A 26,365-nucleotide genomic window follows, 5' to 3' on the forward strand; every position below is an offset into this window, starting at 1 on the left:
CACAATCATCAAAATGTATTGTTGACATAGTTTGTTTTGCCCACAAAAGCAATCTGATAATATGGAAAAACTAAAATTCCTTAAATGACTATCAAAACATTCAATTTTGTATTATTCGATTATTTGATTCATTCACTAATCATCTCAGCTACTATTGGGGTTTTAAATTTCTAACTCTAGCATTAAACTAGACAGGATGAGGCAGGGCAGCTTGTTCAGGATCACAGCGTTGGCAACTCTCACACTTTAAGACACTGTCTCAAGCTATCCCAAGAAACGAGGTAGGCTATGCAGTTCATTTCCTTTGACTTTATTAAATCGCCGTGGTGATCATCAAACAGGAAAGTGATCAGTATGTGTCTCCACATTATGAGCGGGGCTTTGCGCAATTTACGCACATGGCACAGCGCCGTTAACCCGATCAATTATTAACTCTTAGTGTAGCCTTATTGATCTAAACTCTTCACATAGATTCATTGTTTGTATAGTGAAACAAAACTGCTGTGTCCAACGCAATCGAAACTATAGTTCCTTTTTTTATTTTCAGTAAATGTTCAAATAGTTTCCCCTGAATTGTTTATTACAGGGATTGTATTTGCTCAAATGCAGTTATATCTTCAACATTACTACAAGTATCGAACTTGGAACTGTAGATAGTGCAGCGTCCCCAGTGCCAAGATGTGTCTACTTTATCCATGGATACGAAATTCAGTGTTACAAATTAATTTCAATGAAAAAAAAACTATGCCTGTCACTGGCAGTATGTGGGTATAGGCCAACTGCCTATCATCCTGCCAAATAGTCCAGTAATTAGGAAACAGAGGACATGTATTAGAAATTAAGCTCTTTGTGTGGTGGGTTAAACATAAAATACTATCAACTACCTGCATTTGCACTACTTGCATGATAGCTTGTTTTATTTGGAGTCAATACAAAAAAAATACATATTCAGGTCTTTTGCAAAACAACATTCTATAGAAAAACAGAAGGTTCACAAAAAAAAAAACAACTGCCTTTTTTGGAACAAAGCAAAAACAATTTCAAGTAATAGTGACCTGTTGTCTCTCCCCCCCCACTTATACATATAGCACTATGTACATGTATAAAACACAGGAGATAACCAGACTGAAGTAAGTTTAAAATCTATTTACAGTCAGTCACAACTTCTAAACATGTTCTATGTCCTGACTGAGGCAGAGTACTTTCCTTTTCCTTTAGTGTCCGAACTTCCATTTCTCTCTAAGGAGGCAAAACAAATCCATTCAGAAAAGCTTAGTATTGATTGTTCAAGCATCGACATTGTTACACTTTTAACAGAATTGCTCTCCTATGATGATAAAAGTGCTAGACCTAATTCAGATGGGTGGAAAAATGGGTAAAGTACAACTTTTCACTTTTCAGCATGTTAACTCTTTCATGTTGCATTGGGTGCCTCATTACATGTCAGCAGAACAGTTAATGACTGTGCAGCACCAAACATCTGGATTATAAATTGACATTTGTACAATGCTCATCCAGCTGGTGATTGTTAGTTCCATTATCAGCACACTTTACTGAACATACAGTACATCAGAGTCATCTATTTGATATTGCTGATGAGATTAGTGTGCTAAAAGTTCTTTAAGTAATATTGATGAAAATATTTATCAAAGCACAACTTGCATACGTGTAAATGACTGTAGATGATGCAGCCTGCTAAAACAATCATTTCATAGTTCCGTTTCTTTTTAAGGTGATGCCCCTGAAATCACAAAAGACACTGGCGCAGTACCTTTGGCAGGTAGAACGCAGGACAAAACTGAACAATAAGAATTCATACAATCATATTTTTCTAGGCTTCAGATGCAGACATTTGTGTCAGATAGATGATAGCAGTCATCTACTGATAATATTCAACAAATACAAAGAATCTTGTACCAACAGTGCATATCAGACAACATGTTTTTGAAATATAAATCAAAAGGAACATTTTTCCCGAAAAGTCCATGAGGTTTAATTTCTTATAACTATGTGATAAGATCTGAGATAGGTTGTTGTAGAGGCCTTAATAGGCTGTAAAAACTACAGATATGGCAACTATTGAGCACAGTCCTGATGAAAGTCAAGTCATGTTCCAGTGGTTTCAGAGCTAAGTCAAGGTTGATTAGAGGTATATTATCACACCATACCTGTAAACACATAAATGAAATGTATTACAAAAGAAATGCAAGTTGCCCAGATAAGTCATATTTCTGTATTTTTTCTCTTTCTTGTCTTAAAGCTCAAAGTGTTTTGGTCTTCTGGCAGTTGCTGGACCAGTACAGACTGACAGAAGTCAGGAACAGCATCAATAACTCAAAGAAGTGCTGGAATATGATGACTGAGCAGGTGGCATGTGAACAGCCTGGGGCCATAAAACTTTAACACTGTCTAGATGCTCAGAAACCCCACAGAACAGGTGTCTTCTTCCCTCTCCTCATCTTCTTCTGTTTCGACCTCACCTCCACTATGAGCTGCTGAGTTCTTCCTCTTCACTTGTTTGCTGGAGGTACCCCGGGGCCTCTGCATAGGCACCAAAAGGCGGAAGCCTGGCTGGGCATTAGCAGAAGCTACACCTAAAGAAGTGGTAAAGGTCCTGAATGTGCAAGGCAGGAGGGAGGAGGAGGAACATGTGGATGAGGGGCTAATACTCTGGACAGAGGAGTATCCTGAACTGTGAAGCTCTGTAGAGACGGAAAGTGGTTCCTGGCCTTGGCAATCCATGTTCACCTCTTTTACTGCTTCACAGAAGCTGTCATCATCACTGGACAAGGCTCTGCAGTGCTCCTGTCCTTTGTCTTCATCAGTCAGCGGGTGCAGCTTGATGGATACCATTGAAGCTATTGAAAAATAAAAGGTGTCAGTTTAGAGCAATAACTTATTCTGAGCAAAGTTTACACAAACCCCAACACACTCTGTACAGTTATTGGCATCCAGCCACATTTGTCCATGACAGTAAGCCTGCATAGTATGAAGGCCTAAATGTATTTGCTGGTTGATTGTACTGGACATTTCAGCTGCTGAGTCATCTCTAGTCACATTATGTAGTACTGGAAGACTGACTCATCCATTATTCTCCTCCACATATGGATTAGTTCATTTGTATTCTTTACAGAAAGACACCCTTTGAGACTGCTAGTAATCACTTTGGGATAAATTAGCCCCAGCCCCCTTTTCCATCCCACCCCCATACTCACAATTGCTATCTTTTTCTCCCTCGCTCTCCTCCTGGTCCCCCTCATAACCAGAACAGGAAGTGTCTAAGCTCCAGTCTAGGATGTCATCCAGCAGCATCTCCTCCTGATTGGACAGCTCTGCTGTGGGCGTGGCCACAAAGCTGGCTCTGTGGGCCTCCATGTTGTCATCACGCCGCCTTGGAATAAAGTGGGCAAAGAGTGGGTTAAAGTGAGTCACTCAAGCATCTCACAGATGGCACAAACAAACACCTTCTGGACAAGATGGTTCACAAGTCTGCTTGTCACAGAGCACAGGAGACTCAGCAAGGACAACTGTTAAATGAGCACGAACAGAGGTGGGAGCACTGGTCATTTTACTGTCAGTTAATAAGTTGCATCTTATAACTGAATAAATTGAAATGTTATTTGTCATAACTTTAACTGTATTTTCAGGGATTTAAAGGAAATTACTGGTCATTTAGAGCGCAATGAACATATCTACCTGTATGGAAATTTATATGGTGGTCTTATGTGTATTTCTTAAATTGTGTGTTGCGTTTTATTACATGGTGTTTCATTTCAAGTAAGTGTTGTTATCTGGTGTTCTCCACCTTTATGGTACAATAAAGATAACTATAAACAATAAAGTTTTATTGTTTTCTCATCATTTAGAAGCACTTAAAAGAAAAAAAAGTAAGACACTTGGTAAATGTTGTCCATGCCTACCGGACTAAAGTAAAACCAAACCTCCACATCTAGTCGCACTGCTGACCTTTATTGCTAGTCTCCTCTATCTCTCCATCACTCTGGCTCAGTTCAAAAATAACGAGCCAAGCCCCCAATAGCAATAAAAATAATGTAAAGATGCTGGATAATGAAAACAGCTCAAGGTTATGGACATACTGAAAAACAATATACAATAGTGATGTCAAAAGACACAGCAAGCTACTAGGCCATACAAAACCATAGGCTTGAAAGAATTTTAAAAGGAGTCCATATAATTGTTTTTATGGCTGTCCATCACTTTATCAGCTTTTGGTTTATATTTTAATATTTTCACACCCACTTACTGTATTTAATATCACCTAGCTGTACTGTTTTGTAAAGAGAAACCTATGTGTTTTAACTGGCTTACCGCTTGCTGGTGCTGGATGGAGAGGCAAGGAAGGTGTGGATGTCTGCTGGTTGACCAGTGGGACTGGGAGGCTCCATCTGAGGCGCCACCTCAGGGATCTCCAAGATCTGACACAGTTCTTTAAAATCCATTACCTTGTGACGGTCATGGAATAAAAACCAATGACCAGTTAAATTCAGAGAACCAATTAGAGATATACTGCAAAAGTCCAGTAGAGAGAGAACAAAACTGAAGTACCTTCTCTTTGCTGATATGCTGGTAAGCCTCATCTTCAAACCGTTGCTTAACTCCAGTAAGAGACACATGCCTGTAATCTTTAGGAACATCTTGACTGAAACTGAGGAAAGAGAGTTGGAGGGGGAAACAGAGATATGAAAAATGATTCAGTTTGATCCTCTTTCCCTGCTTTATCTCCATAATCTGGAGGACAAATCTTGTTACTTGCCCATTTGAAAATTACAATTTGTCAATACAATGCTCACCTACCAAAGTGACTCATCCTGAGGCACGCTATTGTGTCTCAGATGCCGAGTCACTGATGGTTCCCCACACACACACACACACACACACACACACACACACACACACACACACACACACACACACACACACACACACACACACACACACACACCCTCACACACACACACACACACACACACACACACACACACACACACACACACACACACACTTCTAGAGTACAAATGCTTCCTACACTCTTGTGTGACTGCATCTGTCTGGGTTTCACGTTTGCTTAAAAACCTTAATGGCCATCCATTTTCTTCATCACTAAACATTGTAAACAATGCAGAAAACAGCCATCATCATTCAATTGTTATTTCTTTTCATGGTTGAAAGTAGTGAGGTAGCAGCCATGTGTGAGTCAGTTTTGTTAAGTATTAATAGCTCCACCACCATCTTCATTTCTCTGCTGTGAATAAAAGAAACTACAGATCAAAATGAATGCAAATTAAGACTAGCAACCTGTTCAGTACTCCACCCCTTGGCAAATGTCAGCTGGAATCAGTTTCAGCCCCTCTGTGATCCTAAGTGTTTTGTTTTTTTTTTTTAAATCCATGGGTGATTTATGCTGATCACGAAAAGAAATGTACTTTTTCTGAGGTCACAGCAAATAAGGTTTATTTTAGGATAAAACTGAAATGTGTCTTTCAAGATACAATATCTATGTTGGTTCTCTCTTCCTAGGTCACGATAAAACCACAATAATTCTTTTCATTATTAACTGATCTCATGGCTGAGCACTTGACTTGAGCCTGACCTGAGAGACTGGATGACATGAGAAAGTATGAAACAAATTAATTGCTTGGCTATGAACTCAGTTAAAAAACACAAGTAAGAAACTTACCACTTGACATAGAGCAGCACAGAAAGGGACACAATGTCTTGCTTGGAGAAGCCTGTGTAGTCAGTTAAATGGCTGGGCCAGATGGGAGCTGAAGAGACGGACCACAGACATAAGTCATCTTTACAACTAAACTGAAGTTTTGCATTATGTTTGCTTTTGAAGACTATTTTCATTAAGTGTTATCACTTAAAAGGGTGAAAAATGAATTTTTTCAAACAGACATGCTCTATGGTTTGTGTGCCTGTTAATGAGTGTAATTACCATAGTGATGTAGCGCTCGTGTAAGCAGTAATACAGCACAGGCCAGTTTGGCAGGTGGTGATGTGGCAAGAGCAGAGTAGAGCAGTGACAGCTCACAGATGTAGCTGAACAGATGAGTGGTCCGCCTCTCCAGAGGGAGCAAAGACAGAAGCACCTCCCCATAGTCTAGCAGTGTTGGGCTCTGAAGGTAAGTAAAGGTTATAAAAAAAAAAAAAAAAAAAACTTCTATGTTCAAATTCACAGGTTGCACTCCCCTGAATATTGCCAGATAATTATTCATTTAAATAATATATGCTGCAAAAGAAGTGGAATTGTACTCACTCTGATCTTTCCCTCCAGCACAGAGACGACCTCTCCCATCATTCGAACCAAGTCCTCATATTTGTAGGTGTTGTCTGTGAGCCAAACAGCTTCACGTATGGTCAGGATTTCTTTACTGATATAGCTGAAAAGAAAAGAACCAAACATGGTCAATATAGAACAAAAAGAAGGATTTTACAACTGATTCACTATTACCTATACCTTCCCCTTTGTAAACAGCCATAACATATTTCCAATTCCTCCAGCATCAAAGCTGGTGTCCCTAAACAATCCCTTAGTCAAAATACAAGATTTGCCTTTAAAAAAAAAAAAAGAAAAAAATATGTGTCAGAAAATTTGCATTCTCACCGAGTACAAACTACCATGCAGGCGATACCCAGTAATTGAAGGCGAGCTTTGGGAACCGAGCGCAGAGCCAGGTACCGATCCACGCAACCCACTGTCACATGAAGTGTCAGGCTAGAGAAGTCCTTCATGGTGGTCACCTCTACAAGCCAATCCACCAGGATATACCTACAGAGGCAGAAACAGAGAAATAAGTAAAATTTAGAGATCACGTGACTTGAAAATGTTCCTCCCAATTCTAGACTTTTAATAAAAAAAAAAATAAAAAAAAAAAGAGATCTTGATGTGATCTAAAAGTGAAGCACTACACCACTACACTGAAATGAGAGGGGGGGAGCACTGAGCTCTCATGATCTGGGGTAAATGTTAACTTCTACAAGCGTAAACAAGTCATCCTGAACAAGCTGAGCCCTGCCTCATCCAGTCATGATGACCAAATCACAACTTCAAATTTAACTAAATGCTATTTATGATGTCCCCTGCCTTAGATGGACAATATTTCACTTTCAGCTCTAGGAAGCCTCTGAGCAGCACACTGGCTGGTGTTCTGTTTCATATACTCTTTAACAATGTCATTAAAGAAAGCTAAGATGATCAAAACAGTGAGTCATCAAAATGACTTTAACAGGAACATTCAATTGCGGATATTATTACACCAGCAGACTGTAATCATGTCAGTAATGCCATGGTAGAGTTTCTGTTCCTGTCTACCTCATAGAGTCCTTAATGTCTCGTCTGAGAACAGCCTGAGCTCCGTTCCATAATGTCTGGTTAGAAGAACTGAAGACTTGGGCCACTAAGTCAGAGCAGGCTTTTGCCTCCAAACCCAATGGATTCCCGTTGCTGCACTCTTTGGCCAGGGAGAGCTGGGGAAAGAAAAGAGTGTGTTAAAGTGTTTAAAATGGATTGAGAGCTTGTGTATTGCTTCATAATAAAAAGAAAACAATCACGTTGAGTACTACAATAGTTTACTGCTGTAATTGCAGAGCTTGTGATTCAGATTAGTCATATTTTCGTGACTCAGTAGAACAGATTGGCCTTTAAAAATTGATGGAAAGGGGGAAAATGTATGTCAACAACTGTCAAGACCTCTTGACACTGCCTGATAGTATTTGAATGACAAAAACCTCTAACTATGGATAAAAGACTGAGTGGGAAATTTAAAAGACCAATCAAACAAAAACATGACATGAAAAGTCGTCAAAAGACAAAACTCTGTGTCTTTTGTATTATTACAGCGAACAACCAAAGGACAATAAAGCTGCAGACTGACAAAGGAAAAATTCACCAGAACACAAAAAAATGTATTACCGTAATGGCTCAAGACAACAATAACACACCTGTGCCTCCCAGCATCCTTTTCCAGCATAGTCCCTGAGAGTTCGGATACACTGGAGGTACCTGCCTGGATCTGCCATCTGAAATTTAAACACAAAACATTTCCCAATTTTCAGGTGTAGCCTTATCAGAAAATTGTTACATTTGCAAAACCATTTTCTACATTTAGTAAAATATTTAGCAATTTACTTGGCCTTCTCCCTGTGTTTGACAATGAAGAAAACACTGTGTTCAATGTTTTCAAGAGCAACTTTGAGAGTCATGCTAAAACAAAGATCCAGACTCACAGCTGCTTTACGGTTGTGCTCCCACAACAGGTAGGAGCTCTGTAGACAGCCAGCTTGCGAAGACTCCTCCAGTACATTTATGGCATATGAGCGTCGTTCATCCTCCTTTAAATGAAACAATATTTCAGACTGTAATTCCTAATCTTGACAAACTGATAAATTGTTCCTACACAGTAACAAAGCATTCAAGTTTTGTTTCATCTACAAGATCCTCAAAAACAAATCTGAAAATTTAAGCTGATTGAAAATATTTCTCTTAATGCTAAAAAAAAAAACCACACTGGGATTGTGAGTAACAAAAATAATAAATGTTAGGCAACAGCTATGTTATATGAAGAGGACTAAATACCTATTTTATCTGCTAATGACTAACTGGACAGTACCATGTGACAGCAATTCTAAACTAAAATTCTGTACTGATTAGAGTCCAACAGAAACTGAGCTAACCACACCCTGACAATCAAGCCCAGAGTCAGTTTCATACTCACATCAAACAGCTGCAGAACTCTGGCCAAACAATGCAGTAAGGGACCTCTCTTCTCCTGTATATTGATGAACAAAAGAAAAGAAAATAATTGCTAATCAGCGCAGTCCTATTTTTTTAATAAACTATTTAGAATAATGATATTCTTATTGCCATGTACATGAAACTTGCATTAACAACAGAAAATACCAGATTTCTGAGCATTATCACTGCTTATCGATTGTTGATGCAAACTAAAAATGAATGATTACTTTGAAAGAAACCATGTTTGCATGTGCCCTAAAATGACAATCGCAAAACCTACCACATTGCTAACACACTCTGCCTTGAGATGGTCAAACACTACAGCCTTGCAGCAGCTGCCAGAAGGTGACCACGGTGGACGGATGAACACCCACATAAAGGGATCTGACATGGGAGAGCGCAGGCTCTCTGCCAGGCTGAAAAAATGAGAGGCCTTGCGACCACATACGTCGGCTCTCCCCTCATCACTCAACAAAGCTGGAGGAGAGAAAGAAGGCACAGGTGAAGAGCTGTAATCACTTAGAGCATTGATCAACAGATTTATATCCCCTAGTTTCCTTTGACTTTATTTAACCAGGGTTGTCTTTAAACATATTACCACGCAGGATGAAAAACAAAGAATTTAATTAGGAAGCTGTCAAGTGTTTAACTTACGTCCTTCATTGTACAAATATGCAATCCCAAGCTTCACAGCAGCTTCAAAGTTCCCTTTCTCAGCAGCTCTAAAGGAAGTGAGAGATGTCAAGTAAATATCCATGCAAATGAGCAACAATACATTTTTTTAAATCAAACAAGAGTAAATGTACCTTTCAAATAGCCATAAGGTGTTAGGGGATGGCCATGTGTCTTTGAAACTGACCCTAGCCCATACACTGGAATGGTTGTCAACAATGTCACGCAGCTGGGAGTGAACCTGTAACAGATGTGGGGACAATTGATCTCCAAATACAAGAAACATCTGACCCATTAAATTAGGTGGTCACAAGATGTTAAGCCAGAGCAAATCAGGAATAACATGAGACAATTAAGCTGGTGATAGTGTAGTAGTGCTCCAGTGTATTCGGTGTGTTTACTCACTGCTCTGACAGACAGCAGATCCTCAGGTGAGAGGCACTTGAGCACACAGAGGAGGACCTCCTCAGGTAGAGAGAGCAAGTTTAGGACTGGAGTTCGCTTACGGACCCTTTTCCGTGTTGGAACTGAGTAACATTTTGAACAGCGGCAGTGAACTACTGAAGGGAAAAAGAATTAAAACTTAGAAAATGTATATATTTTTTAACAGGCAGGTCTCCATTTGTTAGCATGATTCCCATATTCATTGCAGAAAACAGTAGACAGGGAGGGACATTTTGTAGTGTGGACACAGAATCAGTCCAAGGTACTTCACATCTTAGTGCAAACCTGGCAAACTAATTCTCACTTTAATGTCAAACCAATAACCTCATGTGCAGTTCATTTAAAAGTGACCAGTGGCAACCTAAGTTAAGCTATGTTAGCACACAAATCTTAAGAATATGGCATCACAGTCATTAATGCAAATTTAACTTTAGGTGCTGTAGACAGGCCTTGTGCTTAAAAATGCTTAAATCCATGGAAAGAAGCATCAAACTAAGGACGCAGTATTATACAATAACATTAAATAGCTGTAAATATTAACAGCCATCCATCTAGTAAAAGTGAACGGAGTATCTCACAAGGAAAAGTCAAACTAAGTGAGCGCCCAAATTTCCCTCCTGTCGTCCAAATACAACTTAGTTAACGTTAAGTCTCGACAAGGTTTCGTGAGGTTTAACATTTTATTAATCAGTAAAATAATTACAACAAACTCATCATGGCATGAGATGATATGCTTTTTATAAATAACGTTACTGCTAGCATTAACATTAATCTACATGACAGTACCTTACAGGAGAAATCCATGGCTACCCCAGATAACGTTTATGTTGGCTAGTAACCGGTGCTAACTCTGTCAAAGGTCAGGATTTAAAAACAGGCTCAAAAACATCTGATTTACGTTAAGTCATCTTTATTTTCCTGGTAGAAAGAGCAGCTTGAAGTTGAGTAAAGTAACAAAAACTTACCACCGGCTTTCATTGCAAGCAGTGATCTGTCCTCAAGCAGTTAGCTAGTTAACTAACTTACAGCACCGAGCAGCGATTTAAATGCTGTAGTGATACTTGGAAATATCAAACCTACACACTTACAGACTGTTTCAACAAATAAAAAGATATACAGTGTTAAAATACAGCTTACTGCCTCTGCTGTGCTGTAGCAGTAGACTAATAGCGTAAACTACTGCCTTAATTCAAATTCAAGCACGCGTCCTCAATAGTTGAACCCTCCCCAAAACTACTCTGGGACCGCCCGCGCTCACCGTTTAAACTCTATATTCAATCTGATTGGCCGAAACCGATCCCGCCCATCAAACACATAGTGGATCTCTGATTGGGCAATATGATATAGAGCGGAGCCGATTGGTTGGATTTTATAAACTGTAAAATCTCGGAAGCTCGTTGGACAACGTCACAAAATTTCGAAGTACGCGCTCGCCAGTGAATGTTTTTGATTGGTTGATCCAATTATAAAGCTCCTCTACAGACCCACCTATTTAATTGTAGATTGTGGGAAATGTAGTTAAACAGGCAATACCATTTAAAGGTAACCCGTTTAAAGGGACAGGTGCACAGTCCCAATCTATATTGTTTCAACATGATTAAAAAGTAAGAGAAGGAAAGAACACTGTGATATTCTAGCAATTGCATATTAACATTTGCAGACTGTGCCACAAGATATGGAAGCCAGGAAATCCACATTAAATTGCTATGATGCTAAATGGCCAGAAGGTTAATCAAGAGAAGGGCAAGCAAACTGATGACTACAGTATGTGTGAATAAAGGTAGAGTGCAACTAATGAAGCCATGAAGGGGCAAACCATATTATTGATTATTGATGTGTTCCTTGTAATGCAGCACAGAAATATTTCTGTCACACTAAAAACATACTAAGTCATTTGTGCCAGATATAAACCAATAAAGCAACAGAATGGTTGAATAGCTGAATGACCTCTGATGCAGCTGCCTTTGAGGAAATTACATACTGATTAAACCGTTGTGTTAAAATTACCATTGTCAATAAATAGACTGCTCTCTTTGCTGAATACTGTCTGATTGATTGGTCTTTTGAAGATGGTTATAAATAAGCAGAATTCACTACTACTAGCAATCACTTGTTCCTTTCAGCCTTGATCAGTGCATCACCTGCTGACCTATTGTCATCATCACCTGTAAGAGTTAGTGTTTAATGGCATTTAAGAAGAATAGAGGAGAAATTATTTTTTTTATTTAAAACAAAGAATGTTTAATATTTTTTTTATATGTTATTTTTTTATATAAATGTCAACTTCAGTGTGTCAATAAAGAAAACAAATTTCTGATTTATAGTTATTGAGGCATGTGACTCTTGTTGCATTTTATACTGGAAACGTTGCATGATCAAATTATCTTGTAGCTGAGTGACCTCAAATGGGGCATGGGCTGTGACATCCTCAACCGGATTCAGTCACTGTTTCCATAGAAACTCTAACCCATCTCAACTATTTTCTCAGTAAAACACAAAGTGACCAGTAATGGCTATAGGAAAAAGAAATGGGTCAGTGCATTTAACCTAAAAATAATTTTAGCAATAAAACTATACTTAATGTGCTGAGAAATTCATAGCCTCTGTTAGCTAACCATTCATTATTTCTTTGCATTATCTCAGAAAAAAGCAAAGAAGTGTCATTATGAAGATGCTGCCGCCCACGTAACAGAGTTTGATCTCTGATGTTGATAGGAGATTGGCGACTTCACACCTGAGCAGCTTACTTCAAATGAGCTACTCTAATGCTGCAGGGTTTTAATTAATCAAACACACAGCTGAACTTTTCTTTTTTTTTTTAAAAAGCCTTTGTGAAATAAATGTTGACATTTAAGGTAGAAAGAGACAGACAGCAGATGAAAAATAGAAAATATGGAAATAGCAAGAGCATAGAGAAATCAGCTTTTTGCTTGTTTTTATGCTTATCCAAAAATAATCAGTGTTCAGTGTCTGTGACAGTGTTATGTTATTCTCGTGCTCTCAAGTCTCTGAGTGATTAAATCCAATAGCTCCTAATGTTTCTATTACAACACCTCAATTGAGACAGCAATTTCATTTTGCCTGCCTGGCTAGGTGTGTGATTTCCATTTACACTTGCCTTCAAAACAGGTGTCATAATATCTGAAGCAGAACTGAAATATAGCACCTTCCCTCTGTGAATGTATCATTTAGAACCAACAGCAGGCAGAGATACGTCAAATACACAGAGAGAACTGTCTTCTTCACAGATGCTGTTGGTCAGGAATTTGAATAAAACATAAACAGTCATCAGGCCTTAGTATGGCTCAGTTCCAGACTTGCTAGCTGCATGTTTCTGTCTTTGCATTTTTAAATGATGTCAGTTTTGTATGATTGAACCAAAATAACACTTTGGTTTGAAGACAAATCCTGGAGATTTTGAGGCAGATGCATGACTCCCATGTGGTTTCCAGTAGTCTGTGCTGACCTTAGCAATCCAACTGACCACTTCCCCTCTATCTGCACTTTGCCTCTTTTGGCCGTCACCCTGTAACCAGACCTATATAATGTTCCCCACACACACCCATAGCCGTTTCCCAGTATAACTGCCACTGAATGATACAACATGTTCATTCTCATCAAATATAAAATACTCTCCTGGTGAACAGAGCAGTTTTAGGAGTCATACTCACAAAGACTTTTATGATAATTTGATGCAGATATCACTGACAGGGTTGTTTCCCTGTATTACTATATTATGCCCTTATTTTTTTATGTTTTTTGTTGCCTCTAGAGGGTGTCATTTATTCTGGTTTATGACAGCCAGTAGGTTTTATTACCAACCAGAGGATTCCACATGCCTTTAGGTGCCTGACCAAGTCATCTAAGCTGGCAGGGCAGAACATGGCAATGCGTCTATATACAGCATAGAACGCCCAAGCACAGAGGAAGCTCAGGTGGTCTTGTCAACCAAATATATTTCTTATGTTCTATGTAAACAGTGGTGTAGTGACAATCACAAGTAACAGTGTTACTAACGCCTCCTCACTATCAACTTGCTGTCTGTATTTTCAGCCCTGTGCAGAGGTTCTTCCAGATCTGGGAATAGTGCTTATTGCCTTTACCACTGAGAAGTTTTTGAAAAACCTTCCAAAGCAAAGTAGTACCATAACACACAATTATATTTAATAGATTGGGGAGTTTCTTTTCAAACTACAAGCTAGAATATCACAGACTACAGTGTTCACATGACATTTATTCAACAAATAAAATTTACATATAAGTAGAAATTTACAGTAAAAAAATGTCATATATACAGCACCAAATATTTCAGGGCACACAAACATATATATTTTGTGTCACTGACAGGAGTGACGAACAGCATAGACAGACAGCATGGCTGTCTGCTGGGTGAGGGACATATTTCCCCTGCAGCAAAGAGAGGTAGTTTTCCCTTTAATTTTTTGAAAGGCAGAAGGGAAATCACTTCACATCTCTTACAAACATATTTTCATTGCCCGCCATCAAATTTTAGTGTCAACCCACTGGCACAATATAATTTGTAAATTAACAAGTACAATTATGCAACCACAGTGTAATACATGGTAAATGTGTACTATACATGTGAAAATTGCACTGATGCACAAGCCAAATCTGAGGAGAAATCAATAGTGTGTATAATTCACTCCTCTTGGTTTTTGCACTCTTTTTCTCTCTCACTCTATTTGTTTTTCACAGCCTCTAGATTAGTGCCACAAAATGTCTTTCTGTCTCTCTGAGGAAAACATCATATACTCGTCTAGGCAGCTGCAACAGAAGCAGCATCAACCAAAGACGGTGTATTCTCACATCTCTTCTGTCTACCATCACAAACAGTGCACAGTTAATGATCTCATCAGTAATTGAACATAAACATTTTTGATCGTGGTTTATGGTGCATCTACAATATTTAAGCCCCATAAATTCAAACCTAATGCTTTTAAGGTCCTCTTATAAAGGCAAACACTAGCCCAAGTGAACAGATCCATAATAGCAGAGAACGACAGGCAGAGAAGGGAGACAGCCTGCTACATTGTCACAGTCATAATCCAATGTAATGTAATACTAAGGCTTTTCTCTTGTCTCACTGTTTGTATGATACTGCAGCATTAAGCGAAACAAAAACACTCATAAATACCCTTTATGTACGTTTCCTCTGAAAACTACCTTGAAAGAAACTAAGGCTTACTCAACTTTAGTTAACTTGGCACTTTCAATGCTGCAGCCAGTAATGTGTTATGTTTCCCAGGAATAATACTGCTCTGTTCAGGATGGGCGATCCCAATCTGGAAGCTCCCTACTCTCACATAAAAGTGAATGGAATGATGTCATAGGTTCAGCTTTTGTTTTCCACCATTACCTCCTCATTTCCGCTTCTTCTTTTCCGTCTATTTGTTTAAACTAACAAGAGTTTGACAATCAGTATGCAACACAACATCAAATTACATCCAAAGCTTCAAAAAATGTGTAAGAAATGACTGATCATAACATGCCTTTTGAAGCAGACAGGTAATTGCGGCTTTGTAATTGGAAACCTGCCCTCCAGGACCATCTTTGGCATTGTGTGTTAACTGCTACCTCTGGATGCATAGACACATTTTACTCAGCAACAAGCATCACTAATCTAGCTGCCAGAACTGATGCAGCAGACGATAAATCTCAAGGGTAAAGGACACTATGCTAGTACACAGTTCTTTACATGAAGGTACACCGTCTAGACCAGTGGTTCCCAAATGATGTGCAAGTCCAGGTGTGCCTTGGAATTTTGTGACAGCCACATGTAATTTTTAGAATATTTTGCAACGTGACCTGTCTGGTTTAAATGTGTGTGTTGATCAACTGAAGTTTCAAATGTATTCTTGAATTATTTTGTTAAATATGTCATGCTTAATATAGTCATTTGTCGATTTTTATTTGGCATCAGTAAATAAAAATAAATGTTTACAGAGTGATAAAGCGTGATATCACATTTTATAGAGGCTATTTTGCATGGCTATTAATATAGGTGTGTCGTAAGATTTTAGCTTGCCCTTCTGTGTGATTTGGACACAAAAAGTTTTAAAACCACTGGTCTGGCCTCCTTTCTATTTTTATACATTCTGTACATTGCACATTCATGTTACATTCAGTGACAGAAACCAGAATGTTTAAGACAATAATAAAATGCCATTGTGTGTCTCATCCTGTGAGACCACACAAACCAATAGAAAGCACCTATACACTGGAGCTGAGTGCAGTTACATTCATCCAATGAAAGAAAAAGTGTCAGAAAGGGAAACCCCAGAGTCACTTAGAGCATAAACATAAATCAGTAAAGAACAGCCTTGTACACTAGTTCCAGACTGAGAAAGGGATTTCCGACTCACTCAGTCAGTACGCTTTCCACTACAACAAAGACATTAATGCACTTTCTTTGGCGCAGAGATAAATACAAATGTCTGTGAATTACAAGGCTTACAATTAAATGTATTTGTGTGTCTTCATTTGTGTATCAAATAGCTGTACAGATTTACTTAAGGGCTATATCACAATGGGCAAATGAGTGAGCTGATGTCAGAAACTGGTGATATAGAATGGGGAAGGCATAGGATGAATGTGGAGAGTTCTGTTGGGGTGAAGAGAGACAGCAAGGAGGAAATTCTCAGGAGTTAAGATAGAAACAAGGGCATGCAAGAGAGACTTTTTCCATGAGTACTTGCTCAAGGCACTATACGGGAGGGGCTGTAGGGAGCAGGATCAGTCAAAGTGTCCCCACAGTGGCATGTCCCTTCGGGCAGTGTCCTTCAGTAATCCTGGCCTACCTCACGTACAGTTGGGGTACCCCACATAGACACAAGTCTGTGTGAAAATGCTCACACACGGAGTGGAGTAGAGTCAGCCAGTCAGAAAGTCAGTGCAGCACTCCTTTGCAATGTGAAGCGGAAGCTACAAAAAGTCTTTTAGGGTAGGTTACTTCACTGAAAGGTTCTCTTGCTTGGCATGTATATAGTCATATGTGCAAACCTTTTCTTGCTAAGCAGTGAAATCCACAGCAGGTCCTCTACCCTCTCCAGCTCATCATCCACACAGATGCCACTAAGATCCTGTTGGACTCAAGTTCCACTCTCTCATTGCGTAAAAAAAGCCCCCACAACATTGCAGCGGTGTCACAGGACAAGTCAATGACGCTGGCTGCTGACGTGGATGCACTGCTTTTTCAGCTGGGTATCAGGTTGCCGTCTTTGGCCTACTTCTGGCCTTTTGGACAGTCACCTGTCCAGGAAGGAGGAATGCTGTGACTGACGTGCCTAATGACGCCAGCACTGACTCCAGCAGCAGCTCTACATAGCGTGTTAGGTGTCTGCGCAGACTGATTTCTAGAGAATATGTGAGTGAGAACTGTGAATGCCATGTATCCATGCATGTAAATATGCATGCAATGTGCAATACATATTTGTGTGTCTCCTCTGAGGTTGTTTTGACACTGGACACCTGCTGATAAAAGAGCATGTGAGGCAATGATGATCCCTCCTTACCAATCTGAAATGGTCCAAAGCTGACAGACCAAACAGATACTCAGTGTTATGTCTATCTGTCCTTCCATTCTCGGATTACTCAGTTCACTCCAATATGAGCTGAGCCAAACTGTGATTAAAAAGAAGAAGGGATATGTCACTGGGAGAAGGTAAAGTGGCAGCTGCTTTAGCAAAGCCAGGGAGTTCCCAGCCTTGGGTAAGTCTCTGCTTTCAAATCCCTATAACTGTTTTCCTCATGTGCTTCACAGGGGACACTGCTCAGAGGTTAATGAACCTCCCTCTTTCTTTTTCTTTCTCTTCTTTTTGTGAACAGTCCAACATGCAGTTGCCATCAGTAACAGCAAAAAACCCATGACAAGTAACACCACAGACACCACTTTAGTCTGAGGCAGGTCATTATAGGTGTAGGTCACCCCAGTTCCTGCTACACCGATCACCAAAGAGATGATTCCAAAGGGAAAGATGCAGCGATACCATGACTTCTCCATACCTCCAGTGGCCTGGGACAGACGCTCCAGAGAGGAGAGCACCTCAGGGACTTTGGCACCACCAGCTTCCAGGGACTGACCCTCCTGCCCAGAGTTGGTCTGTGGCTGAGGTGGGCAAGCCAGGTGGCCCGTTGTACAGCCCATCCTGGTGGTGTGGACTGGTGGATCCTGCAACCAAGCTGCAGTGCTGGCCTCTTGGATCCCGTTTATAGTTAGCTCTGGCCTTGAGAAATAGAAAGAGAGAAAGGTCTTTAGAAAACCAGAGAAATGGCTAAATCAGGAATGCTGTGTGTGTCAGATGAAGGCTTTTAAGTCAGCTCTGAAATCTACTCACACTTTCTCCTTCTCGTCCTCCCTTTCTGGCTGTTTCTCTGTACACTGCCTGCTGGATCTCTGGCAACACATTGTACACTCTGCTGAATGTAGTGACTGGGAATATATAAGCGTCTATGGGAATGGGAGGAGCTAGGAAAGAAAAAAACAGGGAAGTCTGAATGCAGTGATTGGTCTTCTTTTGTGTGACGTCAAACATGAAAGCAGGGAGAATGGGGGTTGATAAAACCCAGGAAGGGGGAGGGGAGAAGAGTTAACCACTCTCTTTTCTTCATCTCCCCTTCACTGGCTCTCAATTGCAGTCTTTTTTTTTTGCTGTTTTTCATCTAGGGAATACAGAAACCTACTGCTGACTGGAAATCCCTCATTTCCAACTGTAGAGCTACTATTTCCATATATGTATGGGATAAGGGGAATCTCTCTCTGCACATCAACAGCACAGATGTGTCACCTCCATATGGCAATTACACGGTAACGGTGCTCCCATTAAACCCCACCAGGTCTTGCGTGGACATCAACATCGAACCGAAATCCCATGATTACCCACACTAGCCTCGTTTTATGTGGCTGATTTGTAGGAGGTGTACTGTTAGGAGGTGTACTGTGTAAATACACTAATAAGCATGCCCACACATGACAGAAACACAGGCACCCCCCACTCATTTCCTACCCACACACACTACCGGTGCCAGTCCTTTTTGAATGAAAGGCAACGTAGCAGCAATCAATCCCCCAGTATGCTTGTCTCTCGCTTCCAGGAGAATAAAGACAGCTCTCCTCAAAACTTACTTATCTTTCCCCTCCAAGCTAAATGTATACACACAGATAAATGTCTATGTTATTATCTTCTAGTTTTGAAAGTTATATCTATGTACTTATACAACACTGGTTTGACTACAGCTTAGCAACAGGTTTCCTACTCATAATTAGCTCAGAGGATTCTTACTCCTTGAAGCCCACAAGGCACACAGCATCAGATTAACATGCACCTATTATTGACATATGCCACATGTTTTTATGCACAGGACAATTGGTCTATGGTATTCTTCACATTGGCAGAAAAGACAACTTGACAGAGGAGAGTGTCATAGACCAACTGAATGGTGGGGAAATTAAATAATAAACCTTAATATAGCCTAATTAATGACCATGCTGACTTAATGAGTCTGAGCAAAAGAGAAGTAAAACAGGAGAAGTGAGGAATGTGTGAGCGCCAGGTCTGCAAGAGAAAAGAGAAGTTCAAGAGCAATGGGCATTTGAGGGAGAGAAGTGGATTCTTGGGAGCACCAGTTGGTTTCTGTGGATGTGCTTTTAGACACCAGTGTTGCTGTGGCTAAAAGAAGTGAAAATGAAAAGGGTGAAAAAAGTGAACAAGTAGGGAAAGAATGTGTGAGGCAATGAAAAGGCTATTCAACTCTGCCCCTTTCTGTGTGACAGTATGTGAGACATACAGCACTGCAGAGATGGGAAAAAATGTAACCTTCCTCCATGGAAAGTAAAATTGCCTAGGATCTTCCAATACATGCCAAAAAGAGGCGTGAGAAATTTGGGATCAACGCGTGAGACATGGGTAACCTGGGCAGAACCAGGCCATGTTGGTGGGAGTGGAAAAGCTCTGCTGCAGTGAGATCCAGGCAGCAGCTGATGTATGCAGTTCACTGGAAGGCTGAATTACGTAGGCGCCACTCCCACTGGGACCTGTGTGAGTTGACATGATCTCAGTGATGCTTCCCTGCTTCCTCCTTTACTCTGTTCACACACACTGAGCCAAGACTGTAATGCTGAACCAGAAGCCTGCAGCACAGTTCCATACAGACGACTTGGCTACATTTCACAATGGTGAGACACTTGTGGCGAACAGAGGAGGCCTTGCAAACATACAGTATATCTATATTACCAGTATTTATTTAAGATAGGAGCAGTTGCTTGAATTACTGTGCTCCTGTTGCTCGAGACACAGGTAACAATCTGAGGCTATAACGGTCATCTCCATTTTCTAATCTTTTTATTCCTCTCCTCGGGGAAACATGCCATTTTCAGCTTGTGGCATGCTAAGAGCCAAGCCCCCCAAGTGCATCGTCTTTGTGACTCAGCTGGCTTTGGGTGTGCATGTCCCTGTTTGTGCGTACATGAGGGATGGTGCAGCAGGGCTCAAACACCCACGTCCTGCTGTGTAAACCCAGCGCCACCTGTTGCCCAGTCTGGCACAGCCTATGCCATCCACAAGTCATTTGTCTTTTAGGCCTAAGGCCTTTCGTGTCAGGAAAAACAACAATTACCAATTAATAAAAATACAGTATTATCCCCAAGTGTCTTATCTATCTGAATGATAGATAAGACACTTATCTATGTATGCCAGGTTATAAACGTCCAGCCTATCATGTGCAGAAACGCTGTGACCTGCTGTTTAAATACCTATCGTATGCAGAAACACTGTGACCTGCTGTTTAAATGAAAGACAGGAATAAGATATCGTGAGACACCTCCTCCACCAACTTAAAACCACAGACCAGCAGGCCAACAGACATTTATAAGGATGCTGATTGGTACCCATCACTTTTAGAAAAACTAGTCTCATTTCTCCTCATAACTGTAGATAAAATTCAAGATCAAATTTATTGATTCATTTCAATGCAACACATGCTCACGTGTTTGTGGTCACACATTGTGAGTGGAGTGCCACCTGCTGGCACTGACTCCACCACATTATGGTTTCCCTGTTACACAGTAATCTGGATAGTTTTTTTTATGTAATACATATAATTAAATATGCCCAGACTGTACTCTCCCTTTGCCTCATTCTGGTATATTGTGTGTGACATAAAGATGTATATTAATATTACAGCTATTTATCAGTTGTTCTCCAGTGAAAACCATTTGTCAAACGAGTTCCTTTATGGCTTATCCCTAGCAAAATAAACAATTTAAAAACCCACTGGATAAAGTGAAAAATCCATTGCTAAAAAACTAAAAGCAGGGCTTTTTAAGTGCATAGGTAGGCTGATGGAAGTACACCATTTCCATAGGACAGTGACTAAACTGTAACAAAGCAATATATTTTTCAGTCAGCCAAATTACATAGACACTGAATATTGACAGCATAACCTCAAAAAAGATTTTTCATAATAATACGTATATTCTTGATTCATAGAGTTACCACTTTATTGGAAACACCTGTTTAGTCTGAAGCTATCCAATATAATGTACCTGCAATTAATCTTATTTTTATATAATAAATATTATATTTTATACCTTGTATTTATTAGAACTTTATAATATTGTTTTTTTATGTGGTAGAATGATATTGGTTTGGCACTGAAATGCATTTTAGTGACAGTTGTGTGCAATAGTTTATTTCTCTTTTGTGTATAAATGGGGGAAGACAGAGAACCTTATACACAGGTAATCAGTGTAAGACTGTATGTTCTGTGCTCAGTCAGAGTCCAGGACTATGGCAGGAAAATGTTCCCCTCCTTCACCCAGCAGGGAGTACATGTCCCTCAGCACGCTGGGGTCGGGACAGTGAAGCCCAGGTACTATAGATAAAAGCTGAGGGAACAGGGTGTCCAGCAGAGCCTGTCACAAAGGAGGAAAGGCTGTCAGCACATTATGTTTTAGTAGGCAGTAACCAGTACTTAACAGAACACAGACTGTCTCATTAACTAGCACGATCAAGTGTCTGATGTACTTATAATTTATCAAGGGATTAAAAGATAATCCCTACCTGTTCAAGGTAAATCTCTTGTTGCAGCAGTGCCACCCGCATTCTCAGCTTCTCCAGCTCTCTGAGCTCTGCTTCTGTTGTGTAGGTTATAGTCAAGGGCAGCGCTGCAACCACCCCATCTCCCCATACACCATTTGCTCCAGTGGGGCACAGACAACCTCCCTCTGGCCTCCATCGATTCCATACTTCCCACTCTAATGGAAAATAAAGTTATTTTTAGAGTGTGAATGGGAGCAACCGTACCCTAAAATGTTTTTCTACTCTGCTGCCTCAGCTTTAAATAGCTAGGCCCTTGCCTAGCCACATCAGTAGAGATGGCTTTAAAACCCCACTGTATTGGGGTGGGGGGGGTGGGATGGTCTGTTGAGGAAAGTACTGATCTGGCACTGAGATTTCACTGCAGCTCTGTTTACAGTTTCCATACGCCAAGACGTAGAGGCTGCATTAGCTTGTTAGCACACTACATTCATCACAACTAAATAAAAAATAAACTGCTATGACCTAAAACCCTAAATCGTGAATGCTAGATGCTAAATTAGAAGCATGTGGTTACAACACCAGAAGGAGGTCTATAGGTTGAGCAGGAAATTAGGAATTACTGTAAGGTTCTCTCTCACACTGGCTTTAGTAACATAGATTTGATGCACTGGAGCTATAATCACAAACATAAACAAAATGCCCCCTCTCTAATTGTATCATGGGAGTGAACGGAAATTATACCATGTTACATACTGTAGGTACTGACTGAGTCATACCCTGACATCATAATTCTGTTGGGTCATGTGATTTTTCCATCTGTGCCCACATATTTTGCACTATGGAATAAATGATTTTAGTAATGTGTTTTTCCTGCTTATTACCAAAATGAGGTTGACGTGTATTTCTTGTTGGACAGAACACATGCTTGGGAAAGACAGGATATATAACATTATGGTAAAACTGGACTCCTACCTTGTTTCGCTTGGTCTGCACAGTTCTTTAGCTCTGCTGCGCTCACCTGTAACCTTTCATGTGTCAAATTTGAATCACACTTGTGTTCCTCACCACCTGTACAGAATTATATGGTAAAAAAAATATTTAAAAACTACCAAGACATCATAATTGCAGGTGGAGTTACTTAGATTACAGTATGTTAATCAGCTTCATGTTTGCAGTCATTGTAGCTGTTACAATTACAGAAAACAGTTTTCATGCATGATTCACAGCCTTAAGTGTCACTGGTGGAGGAAAGGCTTAACACTGATATATATGTAAGTGGCTCTCACAAAGTCACTTCCAGCCAACATCCCAAGTTTCATCCCAAATTATCATCTTCTCATTGACACTCTTGTGTCATCGATTTACTTTATCTTTCCTTATCCCTCTACTCCTATTTTTGTCTGTGAATGTGCAATTCTGTTCAGATTTTTACCAATCTCTGTGGCCGCTTCTACTTGTGCCCTTGGATCTTTGGCCATATGTTCGATAGTCTGACAGTGCTGGGTGATGTCATGCACCTGGTGAATCAGCCTGTTGACAAGAGCCCTGGTCTGATCTGGGCTACCACATGGCCAATCCTTGGGAAACTAGATTGGTCAAAAGCACACAATGAATGTTTAGAGGAAAGAAAATGTACAAATCATTTAGAAATATGGACTTCTAATATCCTGTAGCAGCTTATTAGCAATCAGTAGTAGTAACTGTATTCCCAGGTCCAGCATGACACAGCATGGAAAACATTTCTAAGACTTCCCAGCCCATTCTGAAGTGCTTCGCTAGAAAAAGGAAGGATACCATAGCTCTCATTCTCTCCATGAAGTGACACTTCCCAGGCACAGGATTCCTTTGTGCAGCAATAACTTTGTCCCACAACCTAAAGATAAAGTAGAGAAAGAATCTTAATTCCAGCACAAAACTGAAGTGTAATATTGTCATAAAATTAACAAACTGATTATGTCCACCTGTTTTGCTTCCTCTTTAAAGATTTCCATTTTGCTATCTGCTCAGGAAGTATGCTGTCATAAAGCGAAGGAAAACAGAATAACTATCATAGCAAAGAAAACATATATTCACCACTTCCAATTGTGACTGACAAAGCACTTTTTTATACCCCAACTGTGTAAAAACATACCCATTGTGTTGAGGCAAACTATGAGCTCCAGACTCATCTGTTTGTGAAATAGGCACGGTGTTATCACTCAGCACATTGCTTCTAAGAGATTTCCTTTTATAGTTCAAGGTTGAGATGTGATCACGAGAGCCAGACACTGAACCAGCCTGTTTCAATTTCTTTGCTGCCTGCAATTCAGTTGCATGCACAACTCCAGCTGATGAGGTAGGGGGGTTCTGGATTATGTTTCTATTACTTGTAGCTTTAGACTGTCCAGGATTGTAGCTAACTGTAGGTCTTGAGCCTAGTGTGGAGGACGCTGATGATGCATGCTTTTTGTGCAGTTTTTGTGTTGTCATTGAGGTTGATCTGATGGTAGTATGACTTCCTTTAGAAGCTGCAGATGACTGCATTACATCTTTCGATGTCACATATGTAGCACCTGGTTCAGTTCGAGGTCCAGATTGCTTGTTTCTGTTGGTGTCCTCTTTAGAGGCTCTTGAGCCAGTGCGAACCCGAAGGGCTTTCTCCAGTGCTTGTTCAAGCAACTCCATATCTTCCTTCTCCCCTGGTGAGGTACTTGTGTCTGAATTCAGCAGCATGCAAACATGATTTACACAATGAACATTTATTGAAATAGAAAATTGTTTTATATACACTGTGTAAAGAAATTTAAATTTTGTTTAATTCTGCTTTTCAGTTCTTTTGTGTTGATCAATGAGCATGAGCTGGTAAATAAAGAAAAATGTACCTGTAACAGCATCATCTGCACATTCTGTCTCCTTAGAGTCTTTATTGGGTTGCGGTCTTCTGTTGAAAAACATGCATGTGTCTTTCAGTGTTAACAAGTGAACTCCAAGTTTAAAAAGAAAGGTGCAATTTTTAAAAAACTTTTCCGTTAACAGTTCAGATTTTATTAAATAAAAGCATACAGCCATCATCAATTACCAATTAAGTCACTAATATACCATCAGGATGTCATTTGATCAGTCCTAAATTCTTTCTGAAGTATAACACCAAATGCACCAATTACTGACTTTATTTTTTTCTCCATTTTTTTCTAGTTACTAGATTTGTATGAAGTTCACAGATAAAAATAAATTATTCATTATATTATTTTTGTAAACATTTTCAGTTTTTTTTAAAGAATAAGCAAAAATATCTGTCTATATTTATAGGTTGCAAATATCAGGTTTGTTTTATAATTTTGTAAAAAACTGTCTTTATATCAATTTTGTTTATGTTACAACTGTTCAAACTTATTGCAACGTTTATTGCCGTACGTTTTTTTTTTTTTTAACAAAAATGGAAATGCAAACGTGTATTACTTTAAAAGGCACTGCTGGGATTCGAACCCAGGATCTCCTGTTTACTAGACAGGCGCTTTAACCAACTAAGCCACAGCGCCAGATGAGCATCAAGGACGCAGATATTCTTGTTATACATTGGTACTATTGCGTCTCGACACAGGGATATCTCTCGCTTTAACACAAACCTATAAACATGAACACAACCACAAATGTTTCGGAGTGCATTACACCAAACTTGGATCAGAGGTAGGCTCTGTATAATGTATATTTACGACAAACGTAAAAGCTCAAAACAGTTAAATAAACGCTAGTTATTAAATGTGCAGTTACTTACAAGGACTGTAATATTTCTCCGTAGAACTGAATGCTGTCATTAATCTTGGTTTGTTCAGCTTTGCATAACTTGATAGCTTGCTCAACCGTGGACAGCAGTGACATGCTTGTGTCTTGATGCCGCACTGCGTTGACGTTATTAAACGATTACCCAGCTGTTCACATATAAGCTTAAACGCGGAGTTAACGTTAGTACAGGTTTAATTTAAAGAAAATGACAAGTTATCAAAATGATTTGGAATATACCTCACATCTTAAAGCGACGATTGTTTCGTGCTGGCCCGCGAAATGAACATTAACGGATACGGAAGTCACTTTTCCCCTTTCTTGTTGAAAAAAAAAATCACAATGTTCAAACGTTAAAAATAATTGAATCACCCGCATTAACGCGGGTCTGACATTTCAGAGCAAATAAATGCTTTAATTGTTTTAAACTAAGACTAGCTACAGCCATCCAAAAACTTTGCAGCTTTGTCTCCAGAACTGCTGTCAGTTCTCGCGAGAATTGTCATAGCTACCAGGGACGCTGCTCCTTATTGCTCCAACACGGATGCAGTAAAAGTCTTATTTACAACCATTTCTCTTTTTTTTTCGTAGTATATGTAAATTATGCTACAATTATTCAAATTCAGTGTGCTCCAAACAAAAGGACCCTAAAAAAGAGAAAAAAGCAAGTTGAATC

The 26,365-nt window shown here is 39.7% G+C and overlaps 2 protein-coding genes and 1 non-coding gene across 6 annotated transcripts; all 3 read right to left on the bottom strand.

Moving 5' to 3' along the window:
• Positions 1-947: 947 nt before the first annotated feature.
• ccnf (cyclin F) lies at positions 948-19,302 on the bottom strand. Of its 3 annotated transcripts, XM_026326029.1 has the most exons (18): positions 18,229-19,302; positions 17,897-18,117; positions 9,836-9,990; positions 9,565-9,671; positions 9,413-9,480; positions 9,039-9,235; positions 8,739-8,792; positions 8,251-8,355; positions 7,966-8,043; positions 7,337-7,491; positions 6,629-6,793; positions 6,281-6,404; positions 5,960-6,140; positions 5,699-5,786; positions 4,567-4,666; positions 4,330-4,463; positions 3,216-3,391; positions 948-2,858 (listed from the first exon to the last, which is right to left on the bottom strand). In XM_026326029.1, exons 1-18 carry the CDS (start codon positions 18,297-18,299, stop codon positions 2,410-2,412), a joined length of 2,628 nt encoding a protein of 875 aa, XP_026181814.1. In that variant the 5' UTR covers positions 18,300-19,302; the 3' UTR covers positions 948-2,409. The 3 variants fall into 3 exon arrangements, with proteins under 3 accessions (XP_026181814.1, XP_026181817.1, XP_026181816.1); XM_026326032.1 differs by lacking the exons at positions 17,897-18,117; positions 18,229-19,302 and adding an exon at positions 10,840-11,105 and having other exon boundaries at positions 9,836-9,987; XM_026326031.1 differs by lacking the exons at positions 17,897-18,117; positions 18,229-19,302 and adding an exon at positions 10,840-11,105.
• A 2,267-nt stretch (positions 19,303-21,569) lies between these two features.
• On the bottom strand, positions 21,570-26,178 carry tedc2 (tubulin epsilon and delta complex 2). Of its 2 annotated transcripts, none has more exons than XM_026326267.1 (10): positions 25,935-26,178; positions 25,685-25,853; positions 24,792-24,850; positions 24,062-24,626; positions 23,892-23,945; positions 23,725-23,803; positions 23,363-23,516; positions 22,903-22,998; positions 21,952-22,145; positions 21,570-21,803 (listed from the first exon to the last, which is right to left on the bottom strand). In XM_026326267.1, exons 2-10 carry the CDS (start codon positions 25,786-25,788, stop codon positions 21,660-21,662), a joined length of 1,449 nt encoding a protein of 482 aa, XP_026182052.1. In that variant the 5' UTR covers positions 25,789-25,853; positions 25,935-26,178; the 3' UTR covers positions 21,570-21,659. The 2 variants fall into 2 exon arrangements, with proteins under 2 accessions (XP_026182052.1, XP_026182051.1); XM_026326266.1 differs by having other exon boundaries at positions 25,930-26,178.
• Positions 25,375-25,448, bottom strand: trnat-agu (transfer RNA threonine (anticodon AGU)). Its single transcript has one exon. It is a non-coding gene; the product is annotated as a tRNA-Thr (tRNA).
• Positions 26,179-26,365: the final 187 nt, after the last annotated feature.

Source organism: Mastacembelus armatus, chromosome 8 (genome assembly GCF_900324485.2).
Source record: "Mastacembelus armatus chromosome 8, fMasArm1.2, whole genome shotgun sequence".
Taxonomy (NCBI): Eukaryota; Metazoa; Chordata; class Actinopteri; order Synbranchiformes; family Mastacembelidae; genus Mastacembelus; species Mastacembelus armatus.